The 20,053-nt window shown below is 40.6% G+C and overlaps 1 protein-coding gene across 1 annotated transcript in view; it reads right to left on the bottom strand.

Moving 5' to 3' along the window:
• Window positions 1-20,053, bottom strand: part of LOC135083026 (dystonin) — a 282,038-nt gene that overhangs the window by 37,248 nt on the left and 224,737 nt on the right. Inside the window, exons 66-80 of the mRNA XM_063977789.1 lie at window positions 19,237-19,368; window positions 18,387-18,520; window positions 17,197-17,389; window positions 14,174-14,400; window positions 13,474-13,618; window positions 12,550-12,669; window positions 11,733-11,930; window positions 11,149-11,312; window positions 10,434-10,533; window positions 9,668-9,853; window positions 8,055-8,173; window positions 6,269-6,427; window positions 5,193-5,424; window positions 3,851-4,039; window positions 2,577-2,731 (exon numbers count right to left, since the gene is read on the bottom strand). Coding sequence (XP_063833859.1) covers window positions 2,577-2,731; window positions 3,851-4,039; window positions 5,193-5,424; window positions 6,269-6,427; window positions 8,055-8,173; window positions 9,668-9,853; window positions 10,434-10,533; window positions 11,149-11,312; window positions 11,733-11,930; window positions 12,550-12,669; window positions 13,474-13,618; window positions 14,174-14,400; window positions 17,197-17,389; window positions 18,387-18,520; window positions 19,237-19,368 — 2,453 coding nt within the window. The remainder of the gene's footprint in view (window positions 1-2,576; window positions 2,732-3,850; window positions 4,040-5,192; window positions 5,425-6,268; window positions 6,428-8,054; window positions 8,174-9,667; window positions 9,854-10,433; window positions 10,534-11,148; window positions 11,313-11,732; window positions 11,931-12,549; window positions 12,670-13,473; window positions 13,619-14,173; window positions 14,401-17,196; window positions 17,390-18,386; window positions 18,521-19,236; window positions 19,369-20,053) is intronic.

Genomic DNA, 20,053 nt, shown 5'->3' on the forward strand with positions numbered 1-20,053 from the left:
ACAAGAATACTATTGATAAAAAATTTACCTTGATTCGTTGACACTATAAGCTTATTTCGTTTGTGAAATTCCTCAACAGTTCATTTATTTGTACTTCTTTTGATAAAAGTATCGATTACAAGTCACATAAATCAAAGCGAATCATTCAAGGCACTATAAATACAAAACAAAACACACAACCAAGAGGACAAAAAGCAAAAAAAAAAAAAGGACAGACGAAAGCGAACAGGCTGAGACGGGCACAGATAGAAGATGCACTTAGGCAGGGTTGCACCATCTTACTTTAACTTTGACAAACGTCAAAAATCTGTCAAACTCCATACAAAAAACACCGGTTATCGTTATAATTACGTGGTGCAACTCAGCCTTAGAATTGAGAACATGACACACAATTTCTACTTTTCTACTAACACATTGTATCTCGTAATGTTTTTGTATTATTACGGTCATATTTTTAACCACACTTCTTTGAATTTAAAAAAAATATTTATGAATGTTATTAGAAGTACCTTCCATGGCACATCAACATTGCAAAAGTCGCGCTTATATAATAAGTCACAGGAGCAGTTTTAAGGTCTGTTATGTGAAATATATTATCCAAACTTGGTATGAGTAGAAAGAAATGTGGTTAAAATCGATTTCTGCAATCTCGATATCTATTACTTTTATGTGAGAGCTGGGACATATTGTTCACTTGTTACTCAAATATAGTGACGAGAATACAGAAATCTTTTTACAATTTACGTAACATTTACAGGTTGTCTCAAAAAGACCGAGCCAAACTTAAGCATAAGATAGATTAATGGATGACAATAGTCTATCTTCTCCTTAAGTTTGGCACGGTCTTATGGAACACCCTGTATTTCTAAGGGACAACTACAGAAGCGGCACACTCAAATAAAGAAATCCTTGCCTCATTAAACTCCTGCGGGCACCGGGTGGGGCAGAGAAAAATACAAGATTAGTACACAGTTAGGGGACGCGTGGTAGGCGACTGCTGATAGTATTTGACCAAATAAAAGCCAAAATTCAGTAGAAAAATTACACGTTGTTTAAAGACTGTCTCAAGACTTGTATTCGAGAACTTAATTCTGCAATGACGCTTAAGTATGAATCTCAAGAATAGATTCAAGCCTAATAATTGGTCTATAACAAAATAATCCTTTTTTTATTCAACTAAATACAGGCTTGTATCTGTACTCAAAGAGACGAGTCCTAAGCGCCTTTTAAAAGTTTCTATAAGTTTAAGTATTTTTTGATTGTGTAATTTCTTTTTATTTCTATGGAAACTTAATTTATTTATGTTTAAGCTGATTTTAAGACACAGTTGCCTATCACCACACTATTTAACTAGAGTATTAGGTCATTTGTGTGATTACGGGGTAGTTATAATACTGATGAAACAACTCAATATTAAAGGGGAAAATAAACCATCACCAAATATTTCAATGTCTTACTTCTACTCAATAAAATTAATTTCAAATGTTTCTAACGTGAGACAAAATACAATTTACTATCATATCCTATCTATCTCACCATTAAATCAAACGATTTCCATACTAAAAATTTTGCCCAAAAATTCCAAAAAACACCCCAAAACCATTCAAAGAAAAGGTGGAACTCCTCATTCAATAAAACCCCCACCATAACAATATTTTATCAAGTCACGTGAAATGGGCGGGGCGTACTCTGTATGGCCGTATATTTATGTTAACGAGGCCACAAAGATATTAGTAAGGTCTGGTCTCATACAAATGTATGAGACAGACATTGCAGTTAAGTGCGAATAGTACTCTGATATGACGGGTTCCGTACCATCGTATAAGGATAACCTATTGCCATTTAAAATGGAACAAAACAAAATGAAATCCTGATTATTTGTTGTTATTGTGATAATAGTTTTAATCGTTTTAGGTACTACTGCTACAACCGTGATTGGTAAAAAATGCCATGATGTACAGGGTGTTAGGTAAATGGGTATATGAGCCGACACTAGCCCATGTTAACATGGTCATATAAATGGTATGGTGAAGTCAGAAATTTGATATCATCATTTTATTTTTTTAAATTTTCATACAATATAAATTTTATAAAATCCGATTTGTATGAAAATTAAAATAATTAAAATGAAGATATCAATTTTCTGACTTCACCATACCATTTATATGACCATGTTAACATGGGCTAGTGTCAGCTCATATACCCATTTACTTAACACCCTGTAGATACCATGTTTTAAGTAAGATTTTAAAAATTATATCTTACATTATACATTTTTATTCATAATAGTGGCAATAGAAATTGATACACATGCTAGGTGTATTATAACCAAATAGCGAGCAACTGCACTCAGGAGGATTTAATGAATGCTGCTGACAACGCCACTCTTGTAGCGGAGTTTTGGGCTGTCACTGTGTAGATTTGTTGTCGACACGATAAGAAGAAGGAGACCAAATAGCTGAGGCTTAGTAAAAGAACCCAATTGGTAACCTTTGGCAACAGAACCCTAAAACGTTGCACAAACAGAGTACGCCCCGCATTCAAACATGTCCATGTAACATGTCCCAAGTCCATACCTGTTCAACGCTTCCACCTTCACCATATGCGGGTCGACCTCTTGCTTGAAGGAGGCCAGTTGCGCGATCTGTCGCTTGACGGCGTCGATGTCCGACCCTAGCGCCCCCATACGGGAGAATTTGTCTTCGGCGGAGTCGAGGAACTCTTGGAGGTTCTAGCAGAGATAAATATAAGTATTAATAATGAACTCTTGGAGATTCTAGCAGAGATAAATATAAGTATTAATAATGAACTCTTGGAGGTTCTAAAGTCCGGTCGCCGAGCACGTAGAATTTCGTCCAATGACCCCGAGCTACCCATCCTTAACGCTTGCGCGTAATTATATTGCTGTCAGCAGCTGACAGCAATATAATTGCAAGCGATAAGGATGGGTAGTTTGGGGTCATTGGACGAAATTCTACGTGCCCGGCGACTGGACTTTAGCAGAGATAAATATAAGTATTAATAATGAACTCTTGGAGATTCTAGAAAGATAAAGATAAGTATTAATAATGATAATAATGATACATGGAAGATGAAGTAAAGAAGTATTGATAATGGTACATCGAACATCAGGCGTCCCTAACCTGTCTTGATAGCGTGGGGAGTATAGGCAAAATCCTCCATTTGCCAATAGAAAAATAGATTCTCCAGTGGATAAATCTGATGTTGATGATTCATAATGATAAACTTTTGCCAATTTCTAGTAGGTTAAAGAAATCAAATGTTTTAATGAAAAAAAAAGACATTTTATTTATTAACTTCTGATATAAAACAGTTTTTAAATTAAGCAAAACCTAGATTAGGTCAAATAAATGTTGTAAAGATCGTTTCAGTGTAGTGTGGTGATTTTTCTCTACTTCTTCTACTTTGAAATTATAAAAATATGTTATTAACAGGTATACTTATTCTTACATAAGGGAATAGGGTAGTTTCCTAAAAATTTTTTTTTAGTCCGTCATGCTTATAATCGAAAATATTGGACACGTATATTTTTATTTGTCAATCAAAGAAATAATTACAAAGTTATGGTGCGTTGAAGTTCCGCGCGACGTCACAAAGTGCTGCACTTTTAAGCACTCATTGACGTCACGGGCCTCTTCTTTTGGACTTTGGCGCGCTTTATCTCTTTAAATTTTCAATAGTTTGAAAAAGTGAAAAATACGTATAGAGTATTTTTTGATAAGTTAACTTACGGACTAATTAAAACTCTTGCTTTTATACCCAGGAAACATCCCTATTGCATAAGGCGAACATTATGTCATAGCATCAATCATCATAATTCCGCACCAACCTGCAAAGTGTCATGGAACTCCATCGCCTTCTCCATGGCATCAATTAGATTCTCCTCCCGTCTGGCGTAGAGCGCGGTGATGTTATCCCAGGCGCTATCCAGGTCCTCCATGTGCTTCTTAACCTCTGGCTTGTCTGGCTCGCCGCATAGCGACATGAGAGTGGAACCGGTCTTGCGGACTTTCTCCACCTGGGCATAGAGTAGTTTTAGTGTTTTCGCAGAGTAAATACTCTGTATTTATTCCGGTTTTAGTGAGTGGAGAAAAAAGGTTTTCATGCATTCAATATTTGATTAAAGATGCTTATTATCTGCGGACTTTCTCCACCTGGGGGTATTGAGAAGTTATAGTAGTGGAGGAAAAAGGTTTGATGCGTTCAATATTGGTTTAAAGATGCTTAATATCTCTGAAAGATGTAGAAATTGTTAAATTAAATGTACCCACTATGGGCACATGCATCCCACTGAGTCTATAAGTGTCCCTTTATGTCTAAAAAGTCCCACTCTATTACTATGTCGATATGGTTTCTCGCAAAGTCTATACCTGTTCTACTGTGTCTATAAAATGTCCCTTTATAATTATATTCATGCATCCCATTGTGTCTATAAGAGTTCCACTATGTCTATGTGATGTCTATATGTCCCATTGCGTCTAAAAGTGTCCCGCTGTGACTATTAGTGCCCTGTTGTGTCTATAATATTCCTCACTGTGTCTTTTAAGTGTCCCGCTAGGTTTATAAGTATCCCGTGTGTCCCATTGTGTCTATAAGTGTCCCGCTGTGTCTATAAGTGCCTCGTTGTGTGTATAAGTGGCCTGTGTTTAAAAGTGTCCCGTTACGTTTATAAATGTCCCCCTTGTGTCTATAAATGTCCCACTGGGTCTATAAGTATCCCGCTGTGTCTATGAGCGTCTTAATGTGTCCTGTTGTGTCTAAATCTGTCCCACTATGTCTATGTGTATCCTCCTTTATCTATTAATGACCTGCTAGTTCAACAAGTGTCCCACTGTGTCTATAAATGTCCCACTGGGTCTATAAGTATCTCGCTGTGTCTACGAGCGTCTAAATGTGTCCTGTTGTGTCTAAATCTGTCCCACTATGTCTATGTGTATCTTGCTTTGTTTATTAATGACCTACTGGTTCCACAAGTGTCCCACTGTGTCTATAAATGTCCCACTGTGTCTATAAATGTCCCACTGTGTCTATAAATGTCGCACTAGTTCTATAAATGTCCGACTGTATCTATAAATGTCCGACTGTGTCTATAAATGTCCTGCTATGTCCATATATGTCCCTACATGTCCAAAGTATCCCCAAACATATCCTACAGTGTCCTCTCAACTTACCTCAGGCTTGGTATGGTCAATTTCGTGCCTTATCTCCTGCAACGCGACCTGTTGCGCTTGAATGGCGCGCGGTTGCGCTGCCGGCGGTGGCTGCGCTGCTAACGTGTCCTGTAGTTCGGCTAGAGTCGCCATGACAGCGTCTAGTTGCTGCCAGAAGCGGCGGGCCACTTCCAAAGCGCTTTCCAGCGATTGGCTGCGGTCGTTCGTCGCCTTTTGCACTTCGTCCCATAGTCTGTGGATGGTTGGATGGTTAGGGATCATTTTGAAACAGCTGCAGACTACTGGATGTGCAAGAAAGAGCACAATCCAATACGTCATCGTTGGGATTATACAGGGTGTCCCATAATGGGTGAATCAAACTGCTAGGGGAGGTAGCTCTACTAATGTACTATCCTTAAAAAATATAAAAAAAAAAACAAAGCGCATAAGGACACAAAAAAATTTGTTGAAAATGTGAAAATAAATCAGCTTTGCCTAAGTATCTGGCTATAATTGCTGCGTTTGGAGTTTATTTGTACTTTTTTCTTACTAATATTAATTGTACATGATCGCTTTGTTTATCTGTAAACAAAATTTGGAAATAATGACTAGATTGCGACTTAATTAAAAAAAAAATCCGAACTCAAAATTTTTTTTTCATATTTTTTAGGGATAGTACATTAGTAGAGCTACCTCCCCTATCAGTTTAATTCACCCATTCAGGGACACCCTGTAGACAAAAATACGTGTACTTGTCATGAGAACGATTGAGTGATTCGGTACATATAAAACGTATACAAAAATCTCTTAAAGAGTGTTTATGCTACGCTAAATAGCATCTTTGCCCCTTTAGGGTATTTTTTTCTTTCAAAAAAACATTTTTTGCTTAGATTTAATCTAAAGTCCGGTCGCCGAGCACATAGAATTTCGTCCAATGACCCCAAGTTACCCATCCTGATCGCTGGAGCGTAATTATATTGCTGTCGCGACTGTGCGATGGGCAGCCGCAGTGAGTGTGCGAGGGAATTCTATCTGCTCGGTGACCGGACTTTACTTAGAATAACTGGAATAACCTGTAAATATATCTTTCCACTCACTTGTTAAGTTTCTCCAGCTTGTTCCTGATGTCCCGGACGGCCGGGTCGCTCTTATTGGCCTTGCTGATGACGTCAGAGGCGGCGCGTTGTACCGCGTTGTAAGCCTCCTTGCGTTTGTCCAGATCTTCTACCAACGCGTTGTTCTCTTCGATTTGGTCTCTGTTGAAAGAGTGAAAGGTTACAAAATAATTTTACTAAGAAATAATCTTGAGTGTCGCTGGCTGAAAAATTAAAAACTTCTCGATTTTTTAAAAAGTATCTGTCAAAAGCTTTGGTCCAGAGGTGATTCACTGTTTGTACTACAAATGAGTGCCGTGACGTCACCGATCAAATGGCGCGAAATATAATATGCGCTACTTTGGGACCCTGCAACTTCTTTATTTCTAGAGGTATTTTTATGATTCTTTCACAATTATTATTGGTTTTACTTATATTTTCAAGTTCTATTAAACTGGAAAAGAAATGGAAACTTCTCCATTGGAGGAGGTATAAATACACCGAACATAAGTAAAATCAAAACAAAAGACGGGAAATCAACAGGCTACAATTATTATTTGTATCTCTCCTGTGGATAAGCACGGCGCGGAGGGCGATCTTTTGGAAGGCGTTCATCATACAGATCCAATTCGAATAAGCCCCTTTGAAATGCATCTAGCGGATACCTGTACCATTGAGGAGATACAGCCAAAGACAGCACCCGCTAAGTGCAAGTACTATTGCTGAGGCGGGATAATGATTATTATTATCTAAATATACAGGGTGTTAGGTAAATGGGTATATGAGCCGACACTAGCCCATGTTAATATGGTCATATAAATGGTATGGTGAAGTCAGAAAATTGATATCTTCATTTTAATTATTTTAATTTTCACACAAATCGGATTTTATAAAATTTATTTTGTATGAAAATATAAAAAATTGAAATGATGATATCAAATTTCTGACTTCACCATACCATTTATGTGACCATGTTAACATGGGCTAGTGTCGGCTCATATACCCATTTACTTACACCCTGTATATAACTCAAAGGTGACTGACTGACTGACATAGTGATCTATCAACGCACAGCCCAAACCACTGGACGGATCGGGCTGAAATTAGGCATGCAGGTAGATGTTATGACGTAGGCATCCGCTAAGAAAGGATTTTACGAAACTCCACCCCTAAGGAGGTAAAACGGGATCCGCGCGTACGAAGTCGCGGGCGGCCGCTAGTTTAATATAAGCAACTTACAATAAATACGAATAATGCAAGTTAAATAAAAGCTTGTAAAAGCTTTTCTACCAGTGCTATCGCAAGTTTTCTAAAAATCTAGATTTCCGTAAAAAAGCTAACTAGGTCGTTACAGAGACAACACAGACAGACGGAACGAGTTACGGGTAAAACCCTGATAAATTGGTCTCCATTCTGGAGCGTATTTACAAAGTATACTTCCACCAAAGCAGTTTGAAAGCGCTACAAAATATACAGTACCTACAAATGCTACGAACGCTATGAGCACCATGAAGGTACGAAATATACTCTCTATAAACGCGGTACTATTGTAACAGTATTTAGTATTAATAAAATATACTTCAATTGAAGCATTTTGAAAGGGCTACAAAATATGTATACAAGAGATACAAGTGCTACAAATGCTACGAACATTGATAACGCTGACTGTTTAGTATACTTTCTATAAACGCGGTACTATTGTAGGATTTTGCGAAACTCCACCCCTAAGGGGTAAAACGGGATCCACGCGTACGAAGTCGCGGGCGGCCGCTAGTCGTTGTATACGTACTCGATCTTGGGCGGGTGCGCGGAGACGGGCTCGGCGCGGGAGATCTGGTCGCGGGCGCCGCCCAGCGCGCGAAGCATGCCTTCCAGCTTGTCCGAAAACTGAGAGGACTCTTGCAGCGCCTGGAACAATTATAATGTTTAGCATATCCAAGATAAGGTAGTAGTTTACTCGTTATTAGGTCCATGGAACTTTCACAATAGGATCTAGGGTCAATGCTATTCGTCTTGTTGTCGTGTCGACAACAAACCTACACATTGTCAGCCCAAAACTCCGCCACAAGAGTGGCAGCAACGCTATTGATCAATTTATTGATTTTATGCGCTGTGAACACGTCTGATAGATTATCGGGGACTTATGAAGTAACTTAATTAACTGCCCATGTTGATTTCGAAATAAGTAAAAATCGAAATCTAGCTCTTTAGAGGAGTTGTGCCTAGAGATTAGGATGTCTATTGACATTATCAGTCAATCCATGTACTTTTTATGAGCTGTTAAAACGCGACTGAATGTAGGTAGGATAATACAAGCTGATGACACAATTTACCAATTAAATTAGCAATTTTTTTTAATTACAACCACTGCCCTACTCTGCTCTCGGAAGTTGAATCTCTTTTAACTCCTCCTATGTTCTTCTGATTAATTTCGTTGCGGGTTCAATGACAGTTTAACTTTCCCCCGGGACAAACTTGACCTTCACTGGTTGAGTTTTTATTGTTGGTCAAGCTGTAGATCCTGGCTACACAGGAGTTGCAGCGGTGGGAACGAGAGGTGGGAATAGTAACATTCATCAGCTTGTCACAACTCCTACCTGTTCCAACTCCTACTGTCTCTGTCTGAGCTCGGTCCTGAGCACGTCGTCTTCCTCGCAAAGAGGCGCTAGGGCTTCGCCCCTCATTAGCTTGTCACAACTCCTACCTGTTCCAACTCCTGCTGCCGCTGTCTGAGCTCGGCCCGGAGCGCGTTATAGAGCATTGGACATTCTTTCACGGCTCCACCCCAGACTGTGGCTCGCTCCGTTTGAGCAAGCGACGACTGGCTTCAGGGGAGTACTACCTCCCCTGTTCTTTGCTAACGGTCAAAACTCCTACCTGTTCCATTTCCTGCTGCCTGAACTCTGCCCTGAGCACGTCGTCTTCCCCGCAGAGACGCGCTAGGGCTTCGACCTTTCATCAGCTGGTCACAATTCTTATCCATCTTATTCCAATTTATGTATGCGAGTCTTTTCTACTAGTATTTAAGTAATCTGTAAGTCTAGATATCAGCACGTCACTACCTTGTTTAATATACCAAGCAATTTTGTATACCCATTCTTATAAGATACACTATACAAGAATGCATGGCAAATTCAGTGAACTGCTCCTGAATCGAATGTACCTACTACTGCTATTTCTATTTATTTATATTAACCGGCAGACAGTGGTGACTGAGTTTGTTGCGGCGCTTCTTCTCAGCACTTGCCAAATGTTGGTCTCGAAGCGCTGGTAGGGTAAAAAGATTATGAGACATGTAGAGGCTCCTTAAGAGCAAAATGACGATTTGTAAGAACTATTTATTAGTCTAAACAAATAAAGAAATTTTGACTTTGACTTTGACTTATCTGTTACAACTCCTACCTGTTCTAACTCCTGCTGCCGCTGCCTGAGCTCGGCCCTGAGCGCGTTGTACCGCTCGCAGTCGGCCTCCACGGTGTCCTGCACCTTGGCGGCGTCGTCTTCTCCGCAGAGACGCGCTAGGGCTTCGCCCGTCTTCATCAGCTTGTCTACCAGCGGCTTGTGCCCCGCGATCGATTGTTGCAACATCTGGAGAAAAATCAGAGCGTGAGTCAAGCTCGTAAGCGGAGGTTTTAAAAGAACACCATGCACTTTTCAACAGAAACGAACACGCAAAAAAGCCATCTTACGTCTTTCATACTCGTACTCGTAGTTTAATTATTTATTTAGTGTAATTAAAGCGGCGACAAATATTCACAATTTGTTAAATTTTAACTGTCTGCTTTCATAGGCAATATCATCCATCCATGAACTTGCCATCCGCAGAGGCATATGAATTATAGTCCCATTAGTACTCCTTTGGTTAAGGAACCCCAAAAGAAGAACTTAAGCATTAATATCAACACTTTAACCGCCGGAATATGCGTATAATCATAATATAATCACGGATTGAGTACGTGAACGGCTGTTAAAGGGTTAATCATAATAAACAATACGTGTAATATGTGAAAACTGCTATTCTACATATTTTGCTGCTTTTAAGTTGGATTGCAACTATTTTTTCATTAGGTTACATAAGACACTTCACTTGTTTCACACTAGAATTGTACAGCTTAAAATTTGGTCACATTAGCAAAATTTTCATAAAAAGTCATATGAATGTACTCACTTCGTTTTTGTCTTGCTGCTGCACGATCTGGTCGGGGCGCAGCGCCGGCATGGCCAGCATCTGAATCTGCTTCTCCATGTCGTCCATCCACGAGGACAGCCTGCGACAAACAATTGACAATTAGTTTGAATACACATGTACCCTAGACAATAATAACTTACATGATGCCCAAAAGTAAGTAGATTATTTTTGTAAACGAGCATTAATTTGCAGTGCTAAAATAGCTAATATTCAATCGCTTCGCCTACCGCCTATACGCCTGTGTTTAAGAGTGGGTTTACTATAATAATCAAGCGATAAATGGGGATTGAGCCAGCGTCAATTCGAAATTATTAAATCTGCACCCTTAACCGCTAGTCAATTGGATAGCTAAACAGTGGGCGGGGCGCGTAACTGGTAGAATTGATGCCCGTTAAGGCAGAAAAGTTCTTGAGTGGTCACCAAGGTGTAGGCAGGCCTCCCACTCGGTGGACCGATGATTTGGTGAAGGTATCGGGAAGCACCAGTGCAGGCAGCGCAGGCTCGTTGTGGAAATCCTTTATCCAGCAGTGAACGTCATCATCAGATTTGAGTGAGGAATGAAACCGAAGTAACCGACGTAGCTTGCAGAATTTTATTACCAAACTTAAGTGGCAGTGGGCGGGCGCGTAGCTCGCAAAATCGATGGCCGTTGCAGCTGTCATTTGTCTGAAACGGTTTTGACACTTTGACTTACCCGTGATGTGTATCGGCGAAGTGTTCGGCCAATGGCAGGGCCTGTTCAAGGGCAGCGAGTCGCTCGGCGCTGAGCTGGCCCACTTCCTCCATTAGTTCCTTTAGCTCCTCGCTGCGTTCGCGGATGACGGCTGTCTCGTCGGACGACTGGCACTCACGAAGAACCTGGAGGAAGATTGAGTTTAGAAGTGTTTTATAAAGCTTATTTTAAAACTTGATAAAAAGACTACCTCCAGACCACTCTTTACGTGGATATCGTAAGCAAGAAATGTGCAAATATCTAGCTTCCACCCGCCTTGTCAGGGTGGGCAAATCCATTTGCCTCAAGCATATTAGAGAGGAGCTATTCCTCCAGTGGAATCTACATGACCTGATGATGATGTAAAAGACTGCCTCAGGTAGAACTTCCGTTTGCCGAACGACTGCTCTGATCACTAAAATTCGGGGACATAAGCTAGACAGCAAATAGATTCTGTCATTAAATACACATTTTTTCTGTTTTCAAACGCAAGGCTCCATTGAATTTGCCGGGTGGCTAGGCCTCTAACACACTTCTACTGAATGCAGCCATTCCAAGCCTCTTACCTTCTTAGCCTGAGCGAGCAGGTCCCTCACTCGGACCCTCTGTGCGGCCACGTCGTCGCTCAGGGGCCGCTGCTGTTTTAGCTGGGCCCTCACAAGTGCCGCCTCGCACGCGGGAGGCTCGGCCTCTCGCAAAGCGCCTTCGACTGAGCGCAGCCATTCGACGGCCTCTTCCATATCACCGACGACCTCTAGTGACCTCTGTTGGGGGAATGTATGGTTTTAGTACATCTGACAACACTGCTTATAATACACATAACACAATGAAAACTAAGCGACGAGATAATGAAAGTCGAAAGACTAACATAGCACAACAAAAACGATCTCGTACAAATAATGATACTGAAATTATTACTGTTTTCATTACTCTCTAAGAATATACTCAAAATATTTAAGTGACATCAGATATTTATCTATCTTAGCTACACGGAAGTTGCAGCAGTAGAAACAAAAGTTGTTCTCCCGTATCTATCTGTCAAGTTAATGAGAACTGCCATAATAATAATATGACAAGCGTGGGAGTGTACTGACTGTATAGTTCCAAAATACTGAACTGTCCTATGCATGACATTGACAGTGGGACGCCACCGTCAATACCGGATCGCTGGTTCCGATTTTTACCATGTTGGAAACCATATAGTTGAACGATGGTAGCGCCCTCCTGTCATTGAGTTTGGTGGGACAGTTCAGCGTGGGTCATCTATACGAAAAATTACTCCTTCTTTGCCTCTGGTAAATTATAGAAAAATCTCCTTTAGTGGACACCAAGTGGCCTGTTGATCATCAGATGATGATGTAAGTATCATAAATAATGGCTAACCTTCTTGCTAAGCAGCAGGCGTTCGGCCTTGCGCTGTATCTGTTCTGCGATGGCGTCGAATCGACGGTTGTCGCGGGTCACGATGCCTTCCACGTGCGTAGCGCCCTCTCCAGGGGAAATCTGTAAAGGATGGACAGGTTAGAAGATAAGGAATGAGTTGTTTTCCTCTTGTGATCATGGCCATGAGCTTGTGTTTTACCAATGCAACTATAGAAAAATGATTTGCAGACAACAAACAAATCCGTTCTTCTAAAGCCCGGTCCGTGAGCACGTAGAATTTTGTCCAATGACCCCTAGCTACCCATCCTTATCGCTCGCGCGTAATTATATTGCTGTCGCGACTGTGCGACGGGCGCCCGCAGTGAGTGTGCGAGCGCGATAGCAACATAATTGCGCGCGAGCGATAAGGATGGGTAGCTAGGGGTCATTAGACAAAATTCTACGTGCTCACGGACCAGACTATACAATACTATACGAATCACGTTCTCATTGTCCTCTCTGATTTTTTTATGCAGAAAAAGGCAGGTTTTTGACTGCAATCGCACCTGATGTTAAGTAGGATGCAGTAGACTGCAATTCTCCTAATCCTAGAGGATTTATTTACTTATTTACAATAAGGATGGTTACATATTATCTGTTATAAGCCTAATTTATCCAAATAGTTATAGGGGATTAGGAGTTATCTAGATCCTCAAACCGTGAAGGATCATTATCTGACAAAAAGCTGATATAATGAAGAGAGTAAGTAATTTAAATATTTTTTACACAACAAACATATTAGAAAAACTGTACCAAATAAAATTCATGCGTCTAAACTTCAATCAAGTCTTCTGAAGCAAGACTTGAAGCTTCTGGCTCGTCACTACCAGTGCTCAGCATGGCCTTTATAACACATAGACTTGTAACAGTATTCCTGCATCTTACCTGGCATAACTGCGGTCCGATCAGGTTGATATTATCCAGCACAGGTTTGAACTCCTGCAGGTCAGCTTCTAGCCTCAAGATGTCTTCCTCGCGAGGTTCCACCGACTGCAGGCACGCTTCCGCGCTCGACATCCATTCGTTGAGTCTGCGAAGTTTGAAGAATTGTATTGTTGAATAAATGTGAGGCTACTAGGCATTCAAATGCGATAGTGATGCCAAGTCTCCAAGCGAGATGTAAGCAACTAGTAATACTCTAATAAGGACACGGCTTAAGATGCTATTCCGAAGATGCTATTCCGAAGATGCTATTCCGAAGCAACTGCCGACATATGCTGTTGTTTGAACAATGCTTTAAAAAAAGAAAATAAAACGATGACTACGAAAGTCTAAAGTGGTAAATATGTTATGACTCAAACCCTAAATTGTAATTAGGATGCAATCTTAAAGCTTGAAATTTATGAGATAAAAAATAAAAAGCACGCGATCCTAATCTAACACATCATCAAAAGAGCTACAATATTTTATAACGAACTTTCTGAAAACATTATTTATTTTATTATAATCGTAATAAAACCCTATTCACTCAGTCCCATTTCTTATAAGTGCTATAAGTTTTCAACAGAAATAGCTGACGGTATATTATTTTTATTAAATAAGATTGTAGATTCTCATTACGACACGTATATAAATAAAAACTCACTTGTTATGGCTGTTATACAGCTGCTGCACCAGCGGCAGCGTTTCAGACGCGATCCTCAGCAAGTCGGCGCCCTTGGACGTGAGATCGTTGTATCGTCTCTGCAGAGCGTCCAGCTTGTCTTTGAGCTGGAGAGCCTCGTCTCCGGAGATGTGCTTCATCAGCTCGAGGCCTGACTCCACCGTGCTGTCTACCGCTTCTTGCTTGGAGGCGATCTCTTCGGTCTTTTCCTGTTGAGGATATAAAAAAGATTGATCAGAAGAGATTTGATCAGAAGAATGATTTTGTTCACGGGCTTTAGCCCGCTTAGGCCCAGAACAGACAGTGAAACGCAACTGCAACGAATCTGTAGTAGTTACTTTTGAGTTGCATCTAAGTTTCGAGTGCCCTCTCAGACGCATAACATTTTTCATCATAATTTAGTTTGGCATAACAGTATTTGCATAAAGTTTTTTCGCATAAACTTTGATATGCATAGTTTTCTAAATGCATAATGGTTTCTTAGGCATAATAATAACTTTCTCTAATTTTCAATACCATAATTTAAATAATCATAAATGTAAAGAACATAATTTTCATATACATAAAGTTTGTTTTTAATAAAATACTACAAACATAATTTAATTATTTATAATATTTAAAGTCATAAAATATTGTCTATAAGAGCAACCAACATTGAAGAGTAAATAATTATGTATTTGTGATGTATGATACTCTTTCGGCCTACAGATTTGCAAAAACTAAAATTCTCTGTATCATTGTCATTTTTGTTCTTAATTTTTAACCTGTCTCTTAGAAAACTTAAGCTCGTGAAAATACATTCTGTTTGATATCGAATCCCTCTTATCTATTATAACGCACATATTATACAGTCCACATTTCTTTTACAACATTAAGCTTGCCTGGTCTGAAATTATGTTGATCCCGACTGGCCGTGGTCTCTTCCACGTGGTACTAGTCTGCCCTATACTAGAGTGTAATTTAAAAGCCGGAGGCGCGGAGGGAGTGCGGTCCTCGCTCGCTGTAACATATATCCGGCAGCCGGCATCCGGCAGCCGGCATGCCATGCCGGCCGGCATGGCATGCCGGGTATATGTTACGCCAGAGCGGAAGGACCGCACTTCCCGCAGCGCCGGAGATAAGGCAATCCTAATGCTTGCTTGCATGCATGCTTCCTTGCTGCTTGCTTGCATGCTTGCTTGCTGCTTGCTTGCATGCTTGCGTGCTTGCTGCTTGATTGCATGCATGCTTCCTTGCCACTTGCTTGCTGCTTGCTTGCTGCTTGCTGCTTGCTTGCATGCTTGCTTGCTGCTTGCTTGCATGCTTGCTGCTTGCTTGCTTGTTTGCAACCTTGCTTGCATGCATGCTTACATGCTTCCTTGCAGCTTGCTTGCATGCTTGTGTGCTTGCTGTTTGATTGCATGCTTGCTGCTTGCTTGCATGCTTGTTTGCATGCTTGCTTGTCTATTTATATTTGTTAACTTATATTTTATATGTATAACATTTTTATATTTCATATTTGTTAACATTATGGTATTTTGTATATTATGAATAGTAATATTTATGGAATTGGTTTAGATGCCAATAAATGTTATGCCTAGAAATCGTTATTAAAAAAACAAGAATACAGAAAAAATATATACTAAAATATTATTATAATAAAAGTGGTTATGGCAAAAAAATTTATGCCTTATCATTTATTCTGTATGAACGTTATGCGAAATGATGAGTATGCCAAAAAACTTTATGCACTCTTAAATTATGACAATATTTTTTATGCAACCGAATATGGACCCCTAAGTTTCTGCCATAACGTCCGTTGAGAGACCACACATGACGCGACCAGTTTGAAACTTTCAGTTTCAGTTTCATTCATCAAAATCATCACAAAGTTGCAGTTGCGTTTCACCGTCTGTTCTGGGCCTTAGGATACGCGCCACGATATAATCTTATCGAGGATAAGTTATCGTCGTCATTAACGACAAATGTTTGGGCTTTTGTAGAAAAGCTTCGATAAGGCGATATAATGGCGCGCATTTTAGGTTAAAAAAGAGTTAAAACAGAAGAACCTGCTCGATTTTGAACCTATTCCGACTCGAATTGCAGCTTGTCCATCTTCGACGGCTCACTCAAGTTAGAATCTAGCCTCTCTGTCTATTAGTCCTAAGGTACTCGTATACTCACAACAAGCTCATCAATAGTCCGAAGCAGCTTGTCCATCTACAACGACTTACTCAATTTAGCGTGGTCTAATTGCAGCTTGTCCATCTTCGACGGATCACTAAAGTTGCAATCTAGCAATCTAGTCCTTCTGTCTATAGCCTTAAAGTCTACTTACAGCAAGCTCATCCATAGTCCGCATCAGCTTGTCCATCTGCAGTGACCCACTTAATTTAGAATGTAGTCTAATTTCAGCTTGTCCATCTTTAACGGCTCACTCAAGTTGCAATATACACTGGTCATCACAAAAATCGACCCACCTACGTTTTACAGAAAAACTCGTTTCTACTGACACAATCATGGTGCCCCAACAATATTGGTGTTATTTGAAAGCCCAATAAGTATCCTTAAAGAAAAACACATTTAATTTCCTAAAAAACGATTAACATATACAATAAATGTGACTTGAAAAACTTGAAAAAAGACCTCACTTTGGGCTCACCTCTGGGATCAATTAGACCAATTTTTATGGTTATAAAACCAAATAATGATCTCACGTGTCCTCTTTAACAGATGGATAGCGATTAATCCCAACTTAACAATTTTATAGCCATAAAAGTTGGCTCAAGCGTAACTACCTATTTTTTGAAGAAGTGACTCTGGATTCTTCTACAGACACATTTTTGGGGTAAAAACCTTTCCTTTAATGAAATGAAGTTAAGAACTAGGCTTTTTTAATGGTAATATAGTATATTAATATTGGTGGGAAGTGGGGATGCATACGTTTGAAAGTGCTTGTCGCGGGTGGGTCGATTTTTATGATGACCAGTGTAGTATTTATATCTATAGCCTTAAATTCTACTTACGGCTAGCTCATCCATAGTCCTCAGCAGCTTGTCCATCTGCAGCGGCAGCAGGCGTCTCCTGGCCAGTGCCTGTTCTACGGCGTCCATCCAGGCTGCTAACTCCTGGTACGTGAGCACCAGGTGTCTAAGTCCAGCTCGAGAGCGCTCTAACAACGCTCCGGTGTCTAAGCTGTTGTCTACTAGGGTCTGATATCTGTAAAAGTAAGGGGGCATTAATACATTTCTATATTACATGAACACTCTTCAACATCACTTGGCAGTCTCATAAAATACTGTACCTCTAAAGCCTGGTCCGTGAGCACGTAGAATCCCGTCCAATGACCCCAAGCTACCCATCCCTATCGCTCGCGCGTAATTATGTTGCTGTCGCGACTGTGCGACGGGCGCCCGCAGTGAGTGTGCGAGCGCGACAGCAACATAATTACGGTCATTGGACGGGATTCTACGTGCTCACGGACCAGGTTTTAGCATGAACAAGTTTCGTCTTCGAATCGTTTGCGTATTCGACAAAATTCGATACTCAACCTTCGAATTAAACGATAAAGTGACAATTTTGATTCTCAAAATAAGTTTCGTGCAACCATTTCTCATACTAAGTTCACTTTACGACACGTTCACAAGGGCGCTGTTGTAGTTTTCGTATTAAATCTTTTGATGGTGATTCGAATACGCAAACGATTCGAACTCGAAAGTTTTTCGTGCTAGCCGTACTGTTCACTCCATGGAGTCTATGGAAATAGCTAAGAAGATTTAAAGTTTCTTAGAGTATGCGTTAACTAAAATGTAAAAATGTCTAAACACTTCTTCAGAACATTATTTGCTTGATGTTGTTTAGCTCTGCAATCTACTCGTATACCTAAATTGGGTCTATTTATTATACCCAGGTGATCAAAGTGGACTTCAGGCGATACTTTGGTGTCCTTTGATCACCCATGGATAAAATCACCTAGGTGATTTTTAATGGACTTCTTTATAAAGTTCATGCGTAGAGTTGCGTCATTACATCGATATTCATATATGATTGCAATAAAACGTGTGATTGTACAGCTCTAGATATCCTGTTGCCTATAAACGTAAGAATTGTGATTGACAAGGCGGCACTGCCCAGTCTACTATTTCCTCTTTTATGTTTTTAATAGGTCCCATTGCAGTATTTTAATTATGTTTCCTTCCAATCAGTCATTCCTTACCTGTCCGTAGCGGCTTGCAGCCTGTCAGCCAGTGCGGTGGCCTCGTCGTCGCCGACGAGCCCCATGAGCGTGGACGCGGTTTCGGTCAGCTGCTTGAACGCGGGCTGCTTCGACAGGATGTCTTCGTGGAGGTTCTGTTGGTGAAGAATGGAGGGGTCATTATTAGAATAATGAAATTAAATAGTTTATTCAGGGCACTTATACACGTCCCAATTATAACTTGCCCTACCAACACTTCGGGACAATATATGGGTTTGTGCTGAGAAGAAGTGGCGGAAGAAACTCAGTCACCATTGTCAGATAATTGTCAGATGTCATAACATTGGAGATAGCGAAATTTCTGCACGTTAATTCACCGTTGTATTTTTTAAGCATGATAGGATAAATGAATATTGCCATTCTTACTTTTTTACTTAAAAGCCTATACCTTACTAAGACGTAATGGTATATGGTTTAAGACCACGCCTTAGTGAAGTTTAATCCGTCGGTATATGTTAGTTATATCTAGTATTGAAAAATTGCTGATGCTTTACAAATAACCATGTGTATCAATGATTGATATTTATTTAAAGGATAGTGAGGGTTTCCTTGCTCGTGCTAACCAGTTGGCACCACTGTCAATTAAGTTCTCGGCAAACTGGTTAAGCGCCAACTGGTGAGCGCTGAAGCGGTAAGAGGACTTTCGCATTTAGGTTGGCACCATTCTGGAGTAATGTTCTTTCACTCGCTAGTGGCGCTTACTGGTTTGCGAAATTAAGGGAACCCTTATTGGTATAGTAATTACAGCAGCTAGACCGAGTATATCGCATAATGACGATTGTAAAAGTAAAGAACATATAACTTATCGTACCTTGTGCTCCCTGATCTTTTGCTGTATCTTCTCCTCATCCGTGGGCACCAGTTGTAAAGCCTTGACCTTGCGTTCGGACACTCCAAGCCATTCCACCAGCGGTTGCAGTTGCTCTTGGAACAGCTTCGCCACCTGCAATATTGAGATTGATTAGTGTTGTTTAAATAATATGGAGTTCTGGTGGGAGTTGGTGACATGTTAATGACGTCACAGCCAAGACTTAACCCACTTACCTTCATAGCCTGGTTTAGATTCAGCATACAGTCACCTTGTCGCCTCATAAACGCCTGATCGGACCACGTCACACCTTTTGACACAGTTGCTGACGTCACAGCTTACTGACCTTCATAGCTTGCTCCAGATACATTCCGCAGCCACCTCATTTCGAATAGTGAGGATATAATATAGTTCTGGCGTGAGTTGCTCACAGTTGATGACGTCACAGACAAGACCCAGACACACCAACCTTGATAGTTTGCTTCAGACGTAACATCCAGCCACCTTGTCGCCTCTTATACGCCTGATCGGACCACGTCACACTTTTGGTCACAGTTTCTGACCTTCATAGCCTGCTCCAAATCCATCCCGTAGTAACCTCATTTGCCATAGCGAATAGTGAGGATATACTAAGGAGTTTTTGTACGAGTTGCTCACACGTTGATGACGTCACAGTCCACTGACCTTCATAGCCTGCTCCAAATCCAGCATCCGTTGCTGTGCGGCCTCGGTCAGCGCATCGAACCGCTGCATGAGCTTCTTGAGCTGTCCCTCCACCGCCTTCCGCTCGGCCGGCTCGCAGCCCGCCGCCACTTCGTTG

Source organism: Ostrinia nubilalis, chromosome 22, assembly GCF_963855985.1.
Source record: "Ostrinia nubilalis chromosome 22, ilOstNubi1.1, whole genome shotgun sequence".
Classification (NCBI taxonomy): domain Eukaryota; kingdom Metazoa; phylum Arthropoda; class Insecta; order Lepidoptera; family Crambidae; genus Ostrinia; species Ostrinia nubilalis.